At 42.4% G+C, this 14,554-nt stretch overlaps 1 protein-coding gene across 1 annotated transcript in view; it reads right to left on the bottom strand.

Annotated features, from left to right (window-relative positions):
- TG (thyroglobulin) overlaps positions 1–14,554 on the bottom strand; it is a gene marked incomplete at its 5' end in the record, with an annotated part of 153,418 nt that extends 138,864 nt beyond the window's left edge. Inside the window, 8 exons of the mRNA XM_082754686.1 lie at positions 2,417–2,602; positions 4,304–4,447; positions 5,783–5,889; positions 10,362–10,521; positions 10,806–11,009; positions 11,478–11,575; positions 12,652–12,760; positions 14,491–14,554. Coding sequence (XP_082610812.1) covers positions 2,417–2,602; positions 4,304–4,447; positions 5,783–5,889; positions 10,362–10,521; positions 10,806–11,009; positions 11,478–11,575; positions 12,652–12,760; positions 14,491–14,554 — 1,072 coding nt within the window. The remainder of the gene's footprint in view (positions 1–2,416; positions 2,603–4,303; positions 4,448–5,782; positions 5,890–10,361; positions 10,522–10,805; positions 11,010–11,477; positions 11,576–12,651; positions 12,761–14,490) is intronic.

The raw sequence follows: 14,554 nt of genomic DNA, 5'->3' as shown, positions 1-14,554 counted from the left end.
GAGTGTAAGAGTAAACTTCTCTATTCAAGACACAAACTGAATGGATACTTCCTCCAGTATGTCTGAATTTACTGCTCTGTGACCTTTTTCTAAATCTATTGTTTTCTAGTGCAAATCCCCATTCCTCTTCCTATGGTTGAAAGTATGAACAAAGTCTTTTTCAAACACATTCTCTGGTATGATGCCTGCTTCTAATAAAAAGCCCAGATGATCCAGGCGCAATATGTGAACACAAGAAAGGGAAACAGATTACAGAAAAAAAGAAATAGTCATTTTCACCAGTGCTCTCTAATGGAAAATTTATGGAGGCGTCCTACGCAGGCCACCCACATCCTGGGGCAAGCTATGCCATAGGTGTGCCTGTTTCCAGTCCAGTCTCTGTACATTCATACAAAGACATCAGAAAATGAAAGACTTCATAGATATAAAGATTTAGATATAAAGACATAGATATAAATGACTTCCTTAAGAAATGCTGAACACAATGACCTGGGTTCAACCTCCAGTTTGGGGATTGCATAGCCCGCAGGCAACAGGAGGACATATGAAAGAATCACTCTGCATTTCCCATGTTTTTCACACTTTCTCCTCAAGCACCACTGTCATCCCTCATGGGGACAGGATGGTGGATGACTAGCTTTGATCTGTTTCATCATAGCATCCAGTGGTCTGACCCCCATCTCCATCCATTCTACTTCCAGGCAATATAATAAAATAGTCCTGAACCCTGCTAACAGTGAGGATAAAAGCTGGAAATCCTAAAAGCTTCTCAAATAGGGTAACAAGTAATCTGAGGCTCTGTGCTCAGCATCTTGCTCACTCCTCCTTTAGAACCCTTTCCCGCTCCACATTTCCTGGCATGCACTCAGGTCCCTCACAGTGGTTCCTTCATGAAGGCATTTTCTGTAGGATGGGCCCCTTCTGTGTTTAGTGTTGGCTCTTGGTAACAGAGATGAAGAACATCGGTTTACACTAACTTATTGGTCCCTAGAGCACAATCCACAAGTATACAAATCCAAAACAAATGTAGGATCACAGACGTTGAATGCTCTCCCCTCCTACTCATTGTTGAATCAAATCAAAGTAGAGTGAGAAGGAAAAAAATAAATTAATCAAAAACCAGAAAAGCACTGCTGGGGTGAATTTACTCTGGTATTTGTAAAGGAGCACATCCCCATCTGAACTGCCTGGTGCTCCAAGTCACATGAAAACCCAAGATACCCCTCACACCTACGCCTCTGCCTCCTCCAGCATGAACATTGGTGGGGGTAAGAGCTGAAGAAATCAAACAGAAATAAAACAGAGCAGCAGAGCAGGAGACGCACATGGCACGTATCTGGCTGGCCACAGGCTCCAGCTATATCCTCATGGAATACCTTTTTGGGAGTTAGTCTGCAAAACCCCCACAGAAATTTTCCCTGCTTAAATTTCCTGAGTCTGCCAATAAAAGCTGCAAGCAGCCTCATGTCACACCTCCCAAAAAATTATCAGGAAGGCTCTGAAAAGCACACGCAAGAAAACAACCAGTCCCAACACAGGGTGATCAGCCTTGGACTCATGCAAACTTTTTCATTCAGTAAGCTTGTCTGTGCCTGGGGCACACTGAGTGACTTGGGACCATGACACCCGGGGTAGATTCCTCCCTTCTTTATCTGCATGGTACAACTGTGTCTTGTAGACAGAAAAATGAACTCCCCTGAAGGCATCTTTCCTTAAGACCTCATTCCCCAGCCCTCCAGCACAATCCTGAATATTTAGGTAGTGCACTTTGGAGTCAAAGTTTTTAAACTTTCCTCCTCCCCTCTGGCCCTTTGACATTTCTGCTGTCATTTCCATTTGGGGCACAGATCTGATGGTGTATACTTAATGAAATCTCTCTCAAAGTGCAAACCCAGACACCTTCTCTGAATTGTTTTCTACCAAGTATGCACTGAAAGAAATGCAGGGGAAAAAAACATTCAGGATGAGAGAGAGGACATCTTTGAAGCTTGGCTTCTTCTGCATTTCAGCAGAAGAAGGTGGTAAAAACCCCAAAACTCCATCACCAGCTTTCTTACATTATCCCAGGTATTGTGAATTGATGCCCAGCTCCTGGAATCAAGACATAAATATCATAGCTGCAAAGGAAAGCCTCACCACATGAAAAACTGAAAGGCTAAAGGCAGATTATAAAGGAAATTAATATAATTTATTTTTTTTTAATATTTAATATTTTATTCAAATGTGGTTTTTAACGCCACAGAGGCTTTTGTATCCTGGTCCTTTAGGACTTGTTTGTTTACTAAAGACAAAATTCCCACAGCAGATGAAGGGTTTGGAGAGGGAAGGTGAAAGGACCTGGCTTGAACTGGAAGTGTACATGAATGTACAAGGCAGTGGTATTTGCTAGCATTTTTCCCTTTTACTTAACACATACCACAGGCTGGAGGCTGTCCTCGTCTCTTGGTGCCCTGGACCTCTCTCCCTTTGGTGTCCACACACCAGCACTGCCCTCCCTGCTGACACTGCACCGGTGTGTAGCCCCCATCAGGGTCACAGGATGGCACATAGGCATGCTGGTAGCGCACGGCTGCATATCGCTCAACCTCACATTTTGAGGGGCCTGGAAAAAAAAAACAGGAGGGAAAACAAAGTTTCAGAGCCATCTCCACTTGATCCCATCATTTGCCTATTTTTGAGAAGTCTGGAAGAAAAAAAAAAAAAAAAAAAAAAAAAAAAAAAAAAAAAAAGGTTTAATTTCCTGAAACTTCAAGCACCAGCCCAAGGTTAAAATTGTCCATCCTCTTTCATCTAAGGGAAGTGGTTTTCTTCTGTAGAATGGTTTTCTTCTGTAGGTACTTGATTCTGAAAACTGAAGCGAAAAAAAAAATAAACTCATTTTTCAGCTGTAGCCATGGGTAGCAATAAACAGAGTTTCTGACTCAGTGAGCTGTTCCAGTGGCTAGGTGAGCTCTTGTCCTTAATGGAAATGCAAAAGTGACCAACAGAGAAATGTGATACAGTGTTTCTGGTGAGAAGAGGTGTTGCTCCTGCAAAAGGCTCCACATCTGGCTGCAGAGATTTGGTCTGGGACCACAAATTTCTTTGGCATCCTTCAATGAGGAACGTAAGACCCCATTCCTGTCAAACTGGCCAGAACTGATGAAGAATCTAAAACTCCACAATGCAAATTTTCTGAGCTATGACTTCTCCCATATTAGACTCAACCCTTGTGACAGAAGCTTTCCCTGTTTATATAAACTACAGTCCCACAGCCTAAATTTTTCTCACCTTCCACAGCATTCCAGCTTCATTCAGCCAAGAGACGGGGGCAGCAAGAGCATTGCATCAGAAACCCTTCATCCAGCACCTAGCGTGCATGGCTTCAGGTGATGGGCAACTCACCCAAGTCACTGCCAGTGGCTAAGGAGCGTGATCATGTCTCCATCTTGTGGCTGTTACAGCTTCATCCCTGCTGACAGCCACCGCCTCAATCTGCAGTCAGAGCCTGTTTCACAGCACTGTGCAGTGGGAGGAGAAAGATGCTTTCCAGACCCCCCAAAACGATCAGCTCTTCCCAGAAACAGAGAAACTGTGTGACCTGTGTGACTGGAAGACTTGCATTGGTATCTGCTTAATATCTCTGGTGACGTAGCTCCTCAGCAAGGGTCAGATACCAATGTCAGAGTTTGGATAGGAGAATGAAGAATCACAGCAGGGGATACAAACTTCCCTAGGCAATTCTCCTAGGCTCTGGTGTAGGAGAAGGAAACACCTTACCTACTGTCCTGCAGAGTTCATTGCCCATAGGCTGAGAAACACATCCTATTTTCCTACCCTCATCAGGGAGGGAACAGACCCAAGGGCAGATCCACAAGTTCAGCCTTGCTGGCTCAGGCACTACAACCTCTTGTATAGTCTCCTGGGGATGGAATGGGTTGTGGCCAATGTAAGATCCTTCTTATTTCTGACTACTGTCGGAAATTAGGGAGCATTTTCTCAGGCTTTTAATACAATAAATCATCAGATCCATCTCCAGAATCTCAAAGCAAAAGATAGGGAGAATTCACAGGCTTTCAACTAACACAAACCTCAAGTGCATGGGAAGTTTTCATCAGAGGATAGGTACACTCTGCTGCTAAGAGTCTACAGCCCAAAGACTAAAAGTCAGCTGCAATGGAGGGACCTTGATTCTTGCACCAAAACTGTGATATTATAAGCTTTTAGTACAGGAGACTATTAAAACAACTCTCCAAAATAGCAGCTGTCATAAAGATCTGAAATTATCATTCCATTTGCAGGGAATCACCTGGGTGCTACTTACATCTGAACCGGCCGGAGGTAGCCAGCTGCACACCCAGAAACCTCCTCTGCAGGATCCGATAAATGCTGGTCTCTGTGAACGTGCGGGCAGGCTCCAGTGCTGAGAAAATTGTGTCATAAACTTCATCAAGCAGCAGCTCCAAGCCTGAGAAAGAGAGACTTTTAGCACAGAGTCTGATTTTAAGACAGAAGTCATCTTCTTTGCACCAGAGGAGTAGAATTGGAAACCTACCTTGAAAAAGAAAACCCAGTCCTCTAAAGTGGCCCAAGTGTGAACTTATACCACATAACCCAAATGCCCTGTACCATAAACCCTGCTGCTGAGTGCCCCCTGTCATTGGCTTTGCACTTTGACATGCACCAAAATGAGAAGAAGGAGCATCCAGTAACCCAGCACTGGGCTGTGGTTGCGTTAGGTTCAGTTTGCAGTAGTGCCATTGATACTGTGTAATTATATCACTGCCTAGTGTTTCCAAAAAACAATTCCTAAACATTTTGTTTGTACAACAAGTAAATGAAAAGAAGTGCAGTCGTTCCTCTGAGCACACAGATTTTTGGAGAATTTCTCTTAGGAACTAAATACGAAAGTTCTCATCTACCATGTAAATTTTAAGCCATCATGCTCTGCATTTTTCCCACGCTTTTTGTTTGTTTGTTTGTTTGTTTTGTTTTGTTTATTTTTGGCTTTATTTTTTAAGCAGCAATATCTAAGGAAGAGGATCTGGAAGTGTTCTACCTCCTCTTTTTTTGGGAGCAACAACAAAAAAGAACCAAAAACCAGTCCTTTCCTTTCCTTTCCTTTCCTTTCCTTTCCTTTCCTTTCCTTTCCTTTCCTTTCCTTTCCTTTCCTTTCCTTTCCTTTCCTTTCCTTTCCTTTCCTTTCCTTTCCTTTCCCTTTCCCTTTCCCTTTCCCTTTCCCTTTCCCTTTCCCTTTCCCTTTCCCTTTCCCTTTCCCTTTCCCTTTCCCTTTCCCTTTCCCTTTCCTTTCCTTTCCCCCAAAAATGTCCCATCAACCATTAACATGCTTGAAAGGTAACCTTAGGCTACGACAGAATAGGATGACCACCAGAATAGGATGACCACCTAAGCAAGAAGAAACTAGCTCAGCCTCCAGGTCCTTTATATTCCCCTGCATTTGCTGACTGGACATTGAATAGGATTCAGCTTTCAAAGGTGGACAGAAGGTGGACATTCCAAAATCTTATTGACCATTCCAAAAAGGACAGGGTTAGTTCCTAGGCAGCGGCTCCTGCTGGAGCACTGCTCCCAAGGGTGGGGTTCACATTGTGTGAGCAAGTGTCATGAGAGCGCACCAGCCTTTCCCATACACTGGTCAGATCAGCTGCTCTGTGCCCTTACATCTTGCAGAAATAAACCTGGAGTCCCAAAGGAAGCTTAACACTGACACTTTTTACCTGTCCTTCTCCTTGGGAGTTCAAAGCTGCTGAAGTTGACATGTGAGGTGCAGGCAGGTACTCACCAGTGTCTGCTAGCTCTCTCCCCAGGCTGTCCGAGCAGTAGCAGTACCCAGAGACCTCCGGGAACATCTCCCGCAAGGAGCTGAAGGTTTGGAAAGCTGCCGGGAGCCTGGAAGAAAAACAACCTCCTGTGAAAGGCTCTGGGAGGCCTATTGACAACAACAACAAAGCATTTGAGCTTCTCTCCCAGATTTGTATGGCAAGGATGTCTGTCCAGCACAAAGCCATTGTGCAATCCTTCAGTCTGCTAGAGTCAGCCAGACTCTGACATGACCCAAATCAGCTATTCCATAGGATAACAGGTCTCATGAGTTCCTTTTAACTATACAGGGCAATATCTCCCTTCAGACAGATTTTGGATCCTTTCTATGCACATACCCCGTCTCTAACATTCATTTTCAGTTCTGTTCCTACCCTTGAAAGCCTGCCAAAGAGTGTAAAATAGAGGCACGTTGGCCTAATGTTATTACAATAGCAGTTCATTAACTCCTTCCACAAGTCTGCACAGGATGGCAGAGTGCCTAAACAAACAGGTTGCTTCCTCTCCCTGCCATGCTATGTATACTTTTTGCACTGAATTAAGCACAAAAGCTGATAGAAACCTCACTAATCTTTTTCGTTCAGAGAGCACGGCTCAACGGATTAAAGAGAAAAGGTTTTTAAACACATTACAACCAAGACTAACTTCCTACTTCTGGAGATCAAAGAGTTGCTAGTTCCCAGTGTAATGTTCTAGGGAGCGACAACAGCCAGATTCTAGCAAAGCTATCATTTAGGAAGGAAATTTATTAATGTCAGAGTTGAAAAGAAAAAAAAAAATCGTAGTAAATGTGATCTTAACTGACAGACATTCCAGGGCTTCTGCAAACAAATACATTTTGTTTTCTGGATTGAGGCAATATGGCCAGTGGGACACACTCATTCACCATGTTGCAAAATCATGTATTATTTTACAAATACATACCCTTAACCCTGAATTACGATAAAGGCCTGATGTCCCAGCTGCATGCGGCTTATTTGGAAATATCTAGTAAAAGGGAAGTGCCATCCCCTGCCAGGAGAGCTGGAGTGGTTGCTGCTACCTCAGTACTTGGAAGTACACCCTAAGGTAGCTCAGGGACACGCAGCAAGCCCTGGCAAAGGAAAGGACTGGCAACCTCTGGGGTCTCAGCAGCACTCCTGTCCCACAGCCTGCACATCACTGCATACTGCTGCTCCTCTCTGGTACTTTCCCACATCAGCAAACTAAACACCTACTGACTCCCTCCACTTTGGATGGTCAAATCCAAATCCTGCTCTGCTGTTTTCATTGGTGTGCTAAAAGCAATCAAAAGGTCATACTTCAGAACACAAAGAGACTCATGTCAGCATTAAAACAATGCAATTTTAGCTATAAACAACTAAATAACATCTTCCTATGGTCCTCTGTGGATATAAATGGCTTAGTGGATTTCAAGAGCTTTCTGATACCCCTGAATTATGCACTGGTCATTGCTCAATCAGGGATACGATCTTGTCTCTTAGCAGAGCAGTGCCCTTACAGACTCAAAGGTAGCATCTTACACCACCCATGTCCTTGAAGCTCATCCCCTCAGCATCTTGACATCCAGCTTAGTGACACAGGCTGCTATGCAAAATAAATAAATAAACAACATAAAATGACAAAATAAAATAAAAATCTGCATGCTTCCTTCTTTTACCCTCAATGTTAAGATGCCATATGCATAATTATACCACTTTTGTATGAGACAGATGTGCAGTCATACCCTGCCGTCCTGGTTACTTTTGTTCTAAGTAGGGAGTATAGCTAAATAAAGTGCAAAAGGATATAAATTAGGCCCACACAAACAAGAGGATAGAACTTCATCCATCATGCTTGGAAAACTCACACCCCACTGCTCCTTTTCTTTTTCTCAGACTCCTTATAATCACAGCCCTAGAGGTGAGAAGTCATAACTCAGAAGTCCTCGTCTATCAGGCCCCGTCCAAAAAGAAGTGGCTGAAGCAGGGATGACTGTTTAAGTTGTGGATAAATTTATTGTGGATCCAGGTGTTTCAAGAAGAGTGCTTGCACTTAAAAAAAGAAGTAGATACATGCATGGTTGCTGACCTTTTCCTCCAGCTGTGTCCCTGCTCTTGGCATCCAGCAAAAGTAACTCATTACCGATCTTCAACAGCAGGTTTGCAAATAACCCTTCTGTGCTCTGTCTGTGCAGCTGAACTCACAGCTGCCTTTCTCACTGACTACTCAGAAGTGGAGGGAGAATATCAAAACATGTTTTTTACACTACCAAAAAAAACAACACATGGGACATAAAACTGTTAGAGAGCGTCCAAAGGAGGGCTACAAAGATGGTGAAGGGTCTGGAAGGGAAGACATACAAGAAGCATCTGAGGTCCTTTGGTTTGTTCAGCCCAGAGCAGAGCAGGCTCATGGTGGCCTGCAGCTCCCTCACGAGGGGAGCGGAGGGGCAGGCGCTGAGCTCTGCTCTCTGGGGACAGCGACAGGACCCGAGGGAACAGCATGGAGCTGGGACAGGGGAGGGTCAGGCTGGGGGTTAGGGAAAGGGTCTGCACCCAGAGGCGGTCCGGCACTGGGACAGGCTCCCCAGGGAAGTGGTCATGGCACTGAGCCTGCAGAAGTTAAGAAGCGTTTGGACAATGCTCCCAGACACGTGGTCTGGTTTTTGGGTGGTCCTGTGTGGAGCCAGGGGTTGGACTGGATGATCCTTATGGGTCCCTTCCAACTCAGGATATATTTTGGTTCTAATCTAACACATAATAGGGCAAAACCTCCAGTGAGCTGACCAAGGTCTTTAGTCTGATGAATATTATAGCAAGAGAGTTAAAAAATCTCCTTGATTTTTGAGTTCTAGATCTCTCCTCCACTATCTGATATAGGGCTTTCTATATGGCTGCCTATCCAAGCAGGACCTGGGCACAGTCTATATAAAAGAACAAACAGTAGTCTGGTCAAGTATTAGGGTAAGGCAGGAAATTTGGGCTTGCTTTCTTTCCAAAAGTCTTCCCCTTGGTAAAGTCTTAGGCTTTATTAATTTTTAATAAATAAATAAATAATTAAATAAATTTTATTTATTATTATTATTTTCTCCATTATTTTTTAACATATTTATTTTGGAATCATTGTAAAGGTGTGGGGAAATGATATGGGAAGGGAGTTAAGTGACACATTTAGATTTCAAAAAACAGTCCACAGAGCCAAGAAATGTTTTCCCAATGGTAAGAACATGGACCCAAACCTTTAAAAAAGGGGGTTTAATCCCTATTTTGCCACAGTTCTTCACTGTGGAACTCATCACTTCGGCTCTGCATTCTGGCCTCATGTTTATAGGAAAGGATAATGATAAACCAGGCAGTAATACTGTAAAAAATAAATACATTAATGATCTAAGATACTCAAATCATATGGATATGGATTAAGTCTATGCAATAATTAGAAAGGTAGACAGCTGGGAGTGAAATGGTCCTGCTGTGATTAATTACATGACATAGACACAAGAAAAGGCCAATCTTGTAGACCTTTTCCAGACAAACCTCTCAGTGGGAGGGGAAAAATGGTAATTTAAAGCATTGCTTTCTTCTCTGTAATTTTTCTTTTAGAATTTCCACACTCCACAGGCAAACAAACAAAATAGCCAGACTATTTTGCTCTTGCCAAAATAACCTCTCCCAAAGCTCTGACAAATCTGTACTGAGCATCTGGGCCTGCCTTTCAGTTTTGCTTAAATTAAAGAAGAAAACCCTCAAAATAGCAAAATTGACACTTACAATAAAATGCCTTTGCTGCTATAGAGCCAAGTCAGAACAAGACATTACATTTACTCCACTGCCCTCCTCTGGAGAAATGTGCTGATTGAGATGCCAAAACAAATGCACTTCTCAAGACACGAACCCTTTCTTCTGCAGTTCTCCTTTTCCAGCCCTTATTTCTCCATGTGAGCATTAATTCCTGATTCCTCCAAAGGACAATGGCTTTCTGATCCCACTGACAAGCATTTGATCCAGCATTTTGAAATCTTCCCCAGCCTACTCCAACCCATCAGAAGCTGGCCTGTACACCACATCCCACATCACTTGCTGGCTCCCCTGTGTGAGCAACTCTGACACTGTGTAGACGAAAAAAAGTTTTCCTACTGTCACACAGAACTTGCTCTTCCTGTTGCCACTTGTCTCTCTGTCCTTCTGTTCTCATATTCCAAATGGAATCATCTTTCCTACCGTATATATGCATCTGTATTTCTCTTCCTTTTGCACTGATCTGCTGTTTGGTGTCCGAAAGGTTTCCCTTGCTACTTTTCCAAATACAGATTCCAATTTGGTAACCACTACTGAGCAAAGGCACACTGATTAGAGTGCAGGGATTTTCTAGAAGAGTAAATTTAATTTAGGAAAAAAAAAAAGTTTTGGGGGGGGTTTATTTGTTTGTTTGTTTTTTACTTGGTCCATAGCAAGAAATAATATCAGACAGGGTCACAGAAAATGTGGAAAAAAATGCATTAAGATCCTGACTTGAAGCAGTGTCCAGCACTATCTCCCAGTTTCAGAAGCCTACACTCTTACCTGTTGTAATTATGAACGAGATCAAAAAACATCATGTCTGTAGTGTTGACAAACTTGCACTGGACAGGCAGAAACTCTCCATCTGCTGAGCACTGAGGTGGGCTCTTCTCCCCAACCCCATGCAGAATGCGACGGTCTCGGATCTCACAGGTCCCCGGACCTGACAAAAAAAGAAGTAGTATTTATTAGTGCTTAACTTCCCACAAACCAGGGCATGGCTATGAAGAGGCTTAGACTCATTATGTTGAACGTGCAAATCTAGGTGCCTCATATTGTCTTTATAACCAAATGAAATAGCCACTTAATTTAAATTTCTCAGTTAAGCACTTATACTTCCATAGCATAAGTGTAGGCTGCAGTGTCCAAGCTCCTGATCTACCACCTTTCATTCATACCAAACCTTCTGTCCCCACAAAACTTACCATTTTCTTGAATCTTACTTACACTGTGTTGGCTTTCCTCTCTGCCTGGTGCCATAAATCTCCATTCCTTCTGAATCTACACACCAGCACTGACCCAGCTCCATGTCGCACTGCACCACATCAAATGCCCCTGAATCTGTGCACTGAGGGATGTAGGAGATGCTACTGCTGTTGATGTAGCGACTCACCAAGATCCTCTGCTTTTGCAGCTGGCAGAAGGATAAGCCTGTAGTACCAGAGCAGGCAGTGTTAGAGGAAAGTACTTTCTGGACACTAAATCGTTTATTTTTTTAAGACATCAGCTGAGTTTTCTCAGATGGGGGAGTTCTGATTCTGCCACCCAGACGATCGTTTGACCAACATTGATCGTTTTGAGGTCAGTAAAACTGGTATATAGAAACCCTCCAGAGCTGGGGTTGAGGATCTCCAACTTAAAGGTGAATACAATCAGTTTAGTTTACATTCATGATTTACATTATTGTGACCTTCATGAATACAGAGCATTCAAGTGTATCATGTTTCCATGATCAGCTTCAAAGAAACTCCAGAAATTCAGCTAGAAAGACACAGTAAATTACAACAAAATAGAGTACACCTAATCCTGGGATAAACACATTCATGATTTCAACAGTTCAACTGAAGATTTAAATGGCTTTTTGTCCACTCTGAACAACAGTGGAAACATTTAACTTACAAGATATGGGATATCCATCCTGTTTGCTGCCAGGTACCTCGATGCCATTCTCATCCACACACCAACATGAGAGACCATTTCTACTGCACTGAACTGTCCTGAAGCAGAACACGAGTAAGACATTTTATTGTTAGCTCCAGAATCCTCAGTCAGCATGGGACATAAACTATAGCAAGCAGGTTCAAGTATTTTATTACTGCAAATAATGGAACCATAGAGGGCTTTGTTTTGGGTGGCTCTAAATCATTTGGGTCTACCCAATGAGAAATCTAAATTCTAGTAATTCTCTGGAGTCTTCAGAAGTTGCCAATAACTGACTTGAAATCATTCAAGAGGCAAGTAATTTGCACAGAATACTGATACTTGGTATCTGAGATTTACCTTACGTTTTGAGATCTTTTCTAACTCAAATCTAGCATGATCTAGGTCCCCCATCCAAGGCAACAACAGCAAGATATTAGTGAACATTACAATTTGTGCTTCCTCTCAGCTTTAACTTATTATCTTCTTGCCTCTTCAAGCAATGTGCTGTTTTCTAAACCACTGTTGTCCATGTGTTTTTTATTTCCTTTACTGCATTTAGGAGAAAACTCAACTGTGCTACTTAAAGCAGTGTGAATAACTCCTCCAAGTCAGCTTGGATGAACTATGTCAGCTGGCGTGCTGATCAAAGGTCTCATGCCTATGGGTGTGCATAGGAAGACAGCATTTGCATTATACAACATTACACAATCTCTATCAAGTATTCAATATGCAAATGATGCCACCACAATTATCCTATTAGTCTTAAATTAAATTGTAAACACAGAAATTAATTCCAGTAACAGGGAAGTAACCCAGAGAAGCTGTGGATGCCCCATCCCTGGAGGTGTTCAAGGCCAGACTGGATGGGGCTTTCAGCAGCCCGGTCTGGTGAGAGGTATCCTGCCCATGGCAGGGGGTTGGAGTTAGATGGTCTTTAAGGTCCCTTCCAACTCAAAAGGAAATTCTATGAATTCACTCAGGAGAGGCTGAATCTGAAACATAGCTCAATGAAGTCCATTCAGTCCAGTCCCCTGTGCAACTCATCCTCCAGTCTACTGATAGGAAGGCTCTTCAAAGCTGAAGCTAAACATTTAAATAGTAGGGAAAAGTCACGGAGTAAACCAGCAGAATCAGAGCAGGGATGATTTACCTGAACTGGCCGTCTTCTGAGCACTGAGGAACATAGGTGTCTCCTCCTGCAAAAGCCTTTTCCCTCTGAAGCTCACATGGACGCAGTGGCTGGGAATCTGTCTGGTATTCTGAAAGCATCAAGAAGGTAAATGCTAAATGCGGTTTCACTGTGAGCCTGCTTGTATCAAAACCCTGTTAAATGCCAGTGCTGTACAGTGAAAGTCCCAGGTTCGTGAGCCCTCCATGCATTTCTACACAGGACAGCGCTGAACAGACAAGCTGGGCTGCCAGATGTGGGATAAGCATGTGACGGAGGTCTTTCCCAGGCCTGTATTTAATTAATATCAGCTCTGTTCTGTACTAATACAGCATAATTTTCTGGTATCTGAGTAGTTTTCTTAGAGTTAGCTGTGTTTACCTCCACAAAACAGTGTTTTACCATAACCACAACTATTTCTCACAGGGAGGGACATCACTGATATTGTTTCTGTGAAAAAATAAAGCTAAATAATTACTATTCTATAAAAAGGAAAGGTATTTCCTCTTAATCTCATGAAAGAATTCTTCTTAAAATACCTTCTTAATCTCATGAATTCTTTAAAGGAATCAATGCCTAGCAGGTAGTGTCAGACTTGGAGTCTTAATTTACTACTTCTTAATTTTTTTACCAGTACAAGTAGTTAGGTATCAAAGCCACCAAACAAGAGAACAGTTTGCTCTTCAGTTCTTAATGCATTCAAAACCAAATTTTTAAGGAGTTTTAGAAGAACAATGAAATTCAGTAGTGACTTTTTAAAATTAATTTATTATTATTATTATTATTATTATTATTTTACAGAACAGATTAGTTGATCTGACAGTTTCCCTGTCCTCAAAATCTGAGGAGTATCATACTTTTAATTCTGTTGAACAGTTCTAAAATAAATAAATGAATAAATAAGTAAATGCAGTAAACAAAGCCATAAATGCAGATTTAGACCATGGATTCACTAAGTGCAATATTTGATTTAAGTGCAACCATATGTATAGCAGTGTAAATACTTCATAAGTTTTCTGAATACTTTCAGCCTCTGATTTGCAGCTCAGGGACTTGAGCCAGAGGTGTTTTCTGTGCACTTCAGAACTCTCAATCACTTTTATCTGTGATTTTTTTTTCTGTGTCCCCTTAAGCCCATGTAAAAATTGCCATGAGACTCTAAAGGTTTTTTAGGTTAGATCACCTATAGATATCTGTATGCCAACAAACCTCACACCATTCTCAAACGCGACTCACGCAGTTTCCGTAGGGTGTGTGGAGATCCCTTTGTACAGTGCCAGAGGCAGCCGACTGAGGCACCTGAGTTAAAACGTTAATGGGTGGCTCAAACTGCTTATCATGCAGGACTAGCAAACTTCTTTTTTTTTTTTAAGCAGAACGAAGAGAGTTGGTGACAGCATTCAGACTATTCAATATCTTAAATTGGTGATACAGCCTAAATTAGATGATGGGACACATGAGCAGAAGATATAACCTGATGAACCTTAGCTTTGCTGCAGCAGCACCCTTTCCTGTCCAAGCTTCTCTACTCCAGCCTGTTCTTCCAGAAAACTTTGTTTTTCCACCCAAAGTCCAGGTGGACTTGAACTCTGACTACTCTAATCACAGTTAAATCCTCACAGCTCAGGATTTAACCTGGAGCTCAAACTCAGTCTGCACAGCACACAATAATCACATGCCAACAACTCAAGATTATTATCTACATCTACCAATGATTCAAGATCATTACCTACTTAGTTGGATTAACACAAAGAGCATCACAAAGATCACAGGGGCTGTCACTACTGGACATGAGCAAAGGAAAAGGACAAGCATACTTACCAAATATATTGGCTGCTGCTATGTTAATAAAGCAAAGAAGGGCGCAAACTGGGATGGAGCCCAT

The sequence above is a fragment of the Aythya marila genome (assembly GCF_965140915.1).
Source record: "Aythya marila genome assembly, chromosome: 2".
Lineage (NCBI taxonomy): Eukaryota > Metazoa > Chordata > Aves > Anseriformes > Anatidae > Aythya > Aythya marila.
Note: the sequence above shows the minus strand (reverse complement) of the source record. Positions and strands in the feature narration are given on the sequence as shown.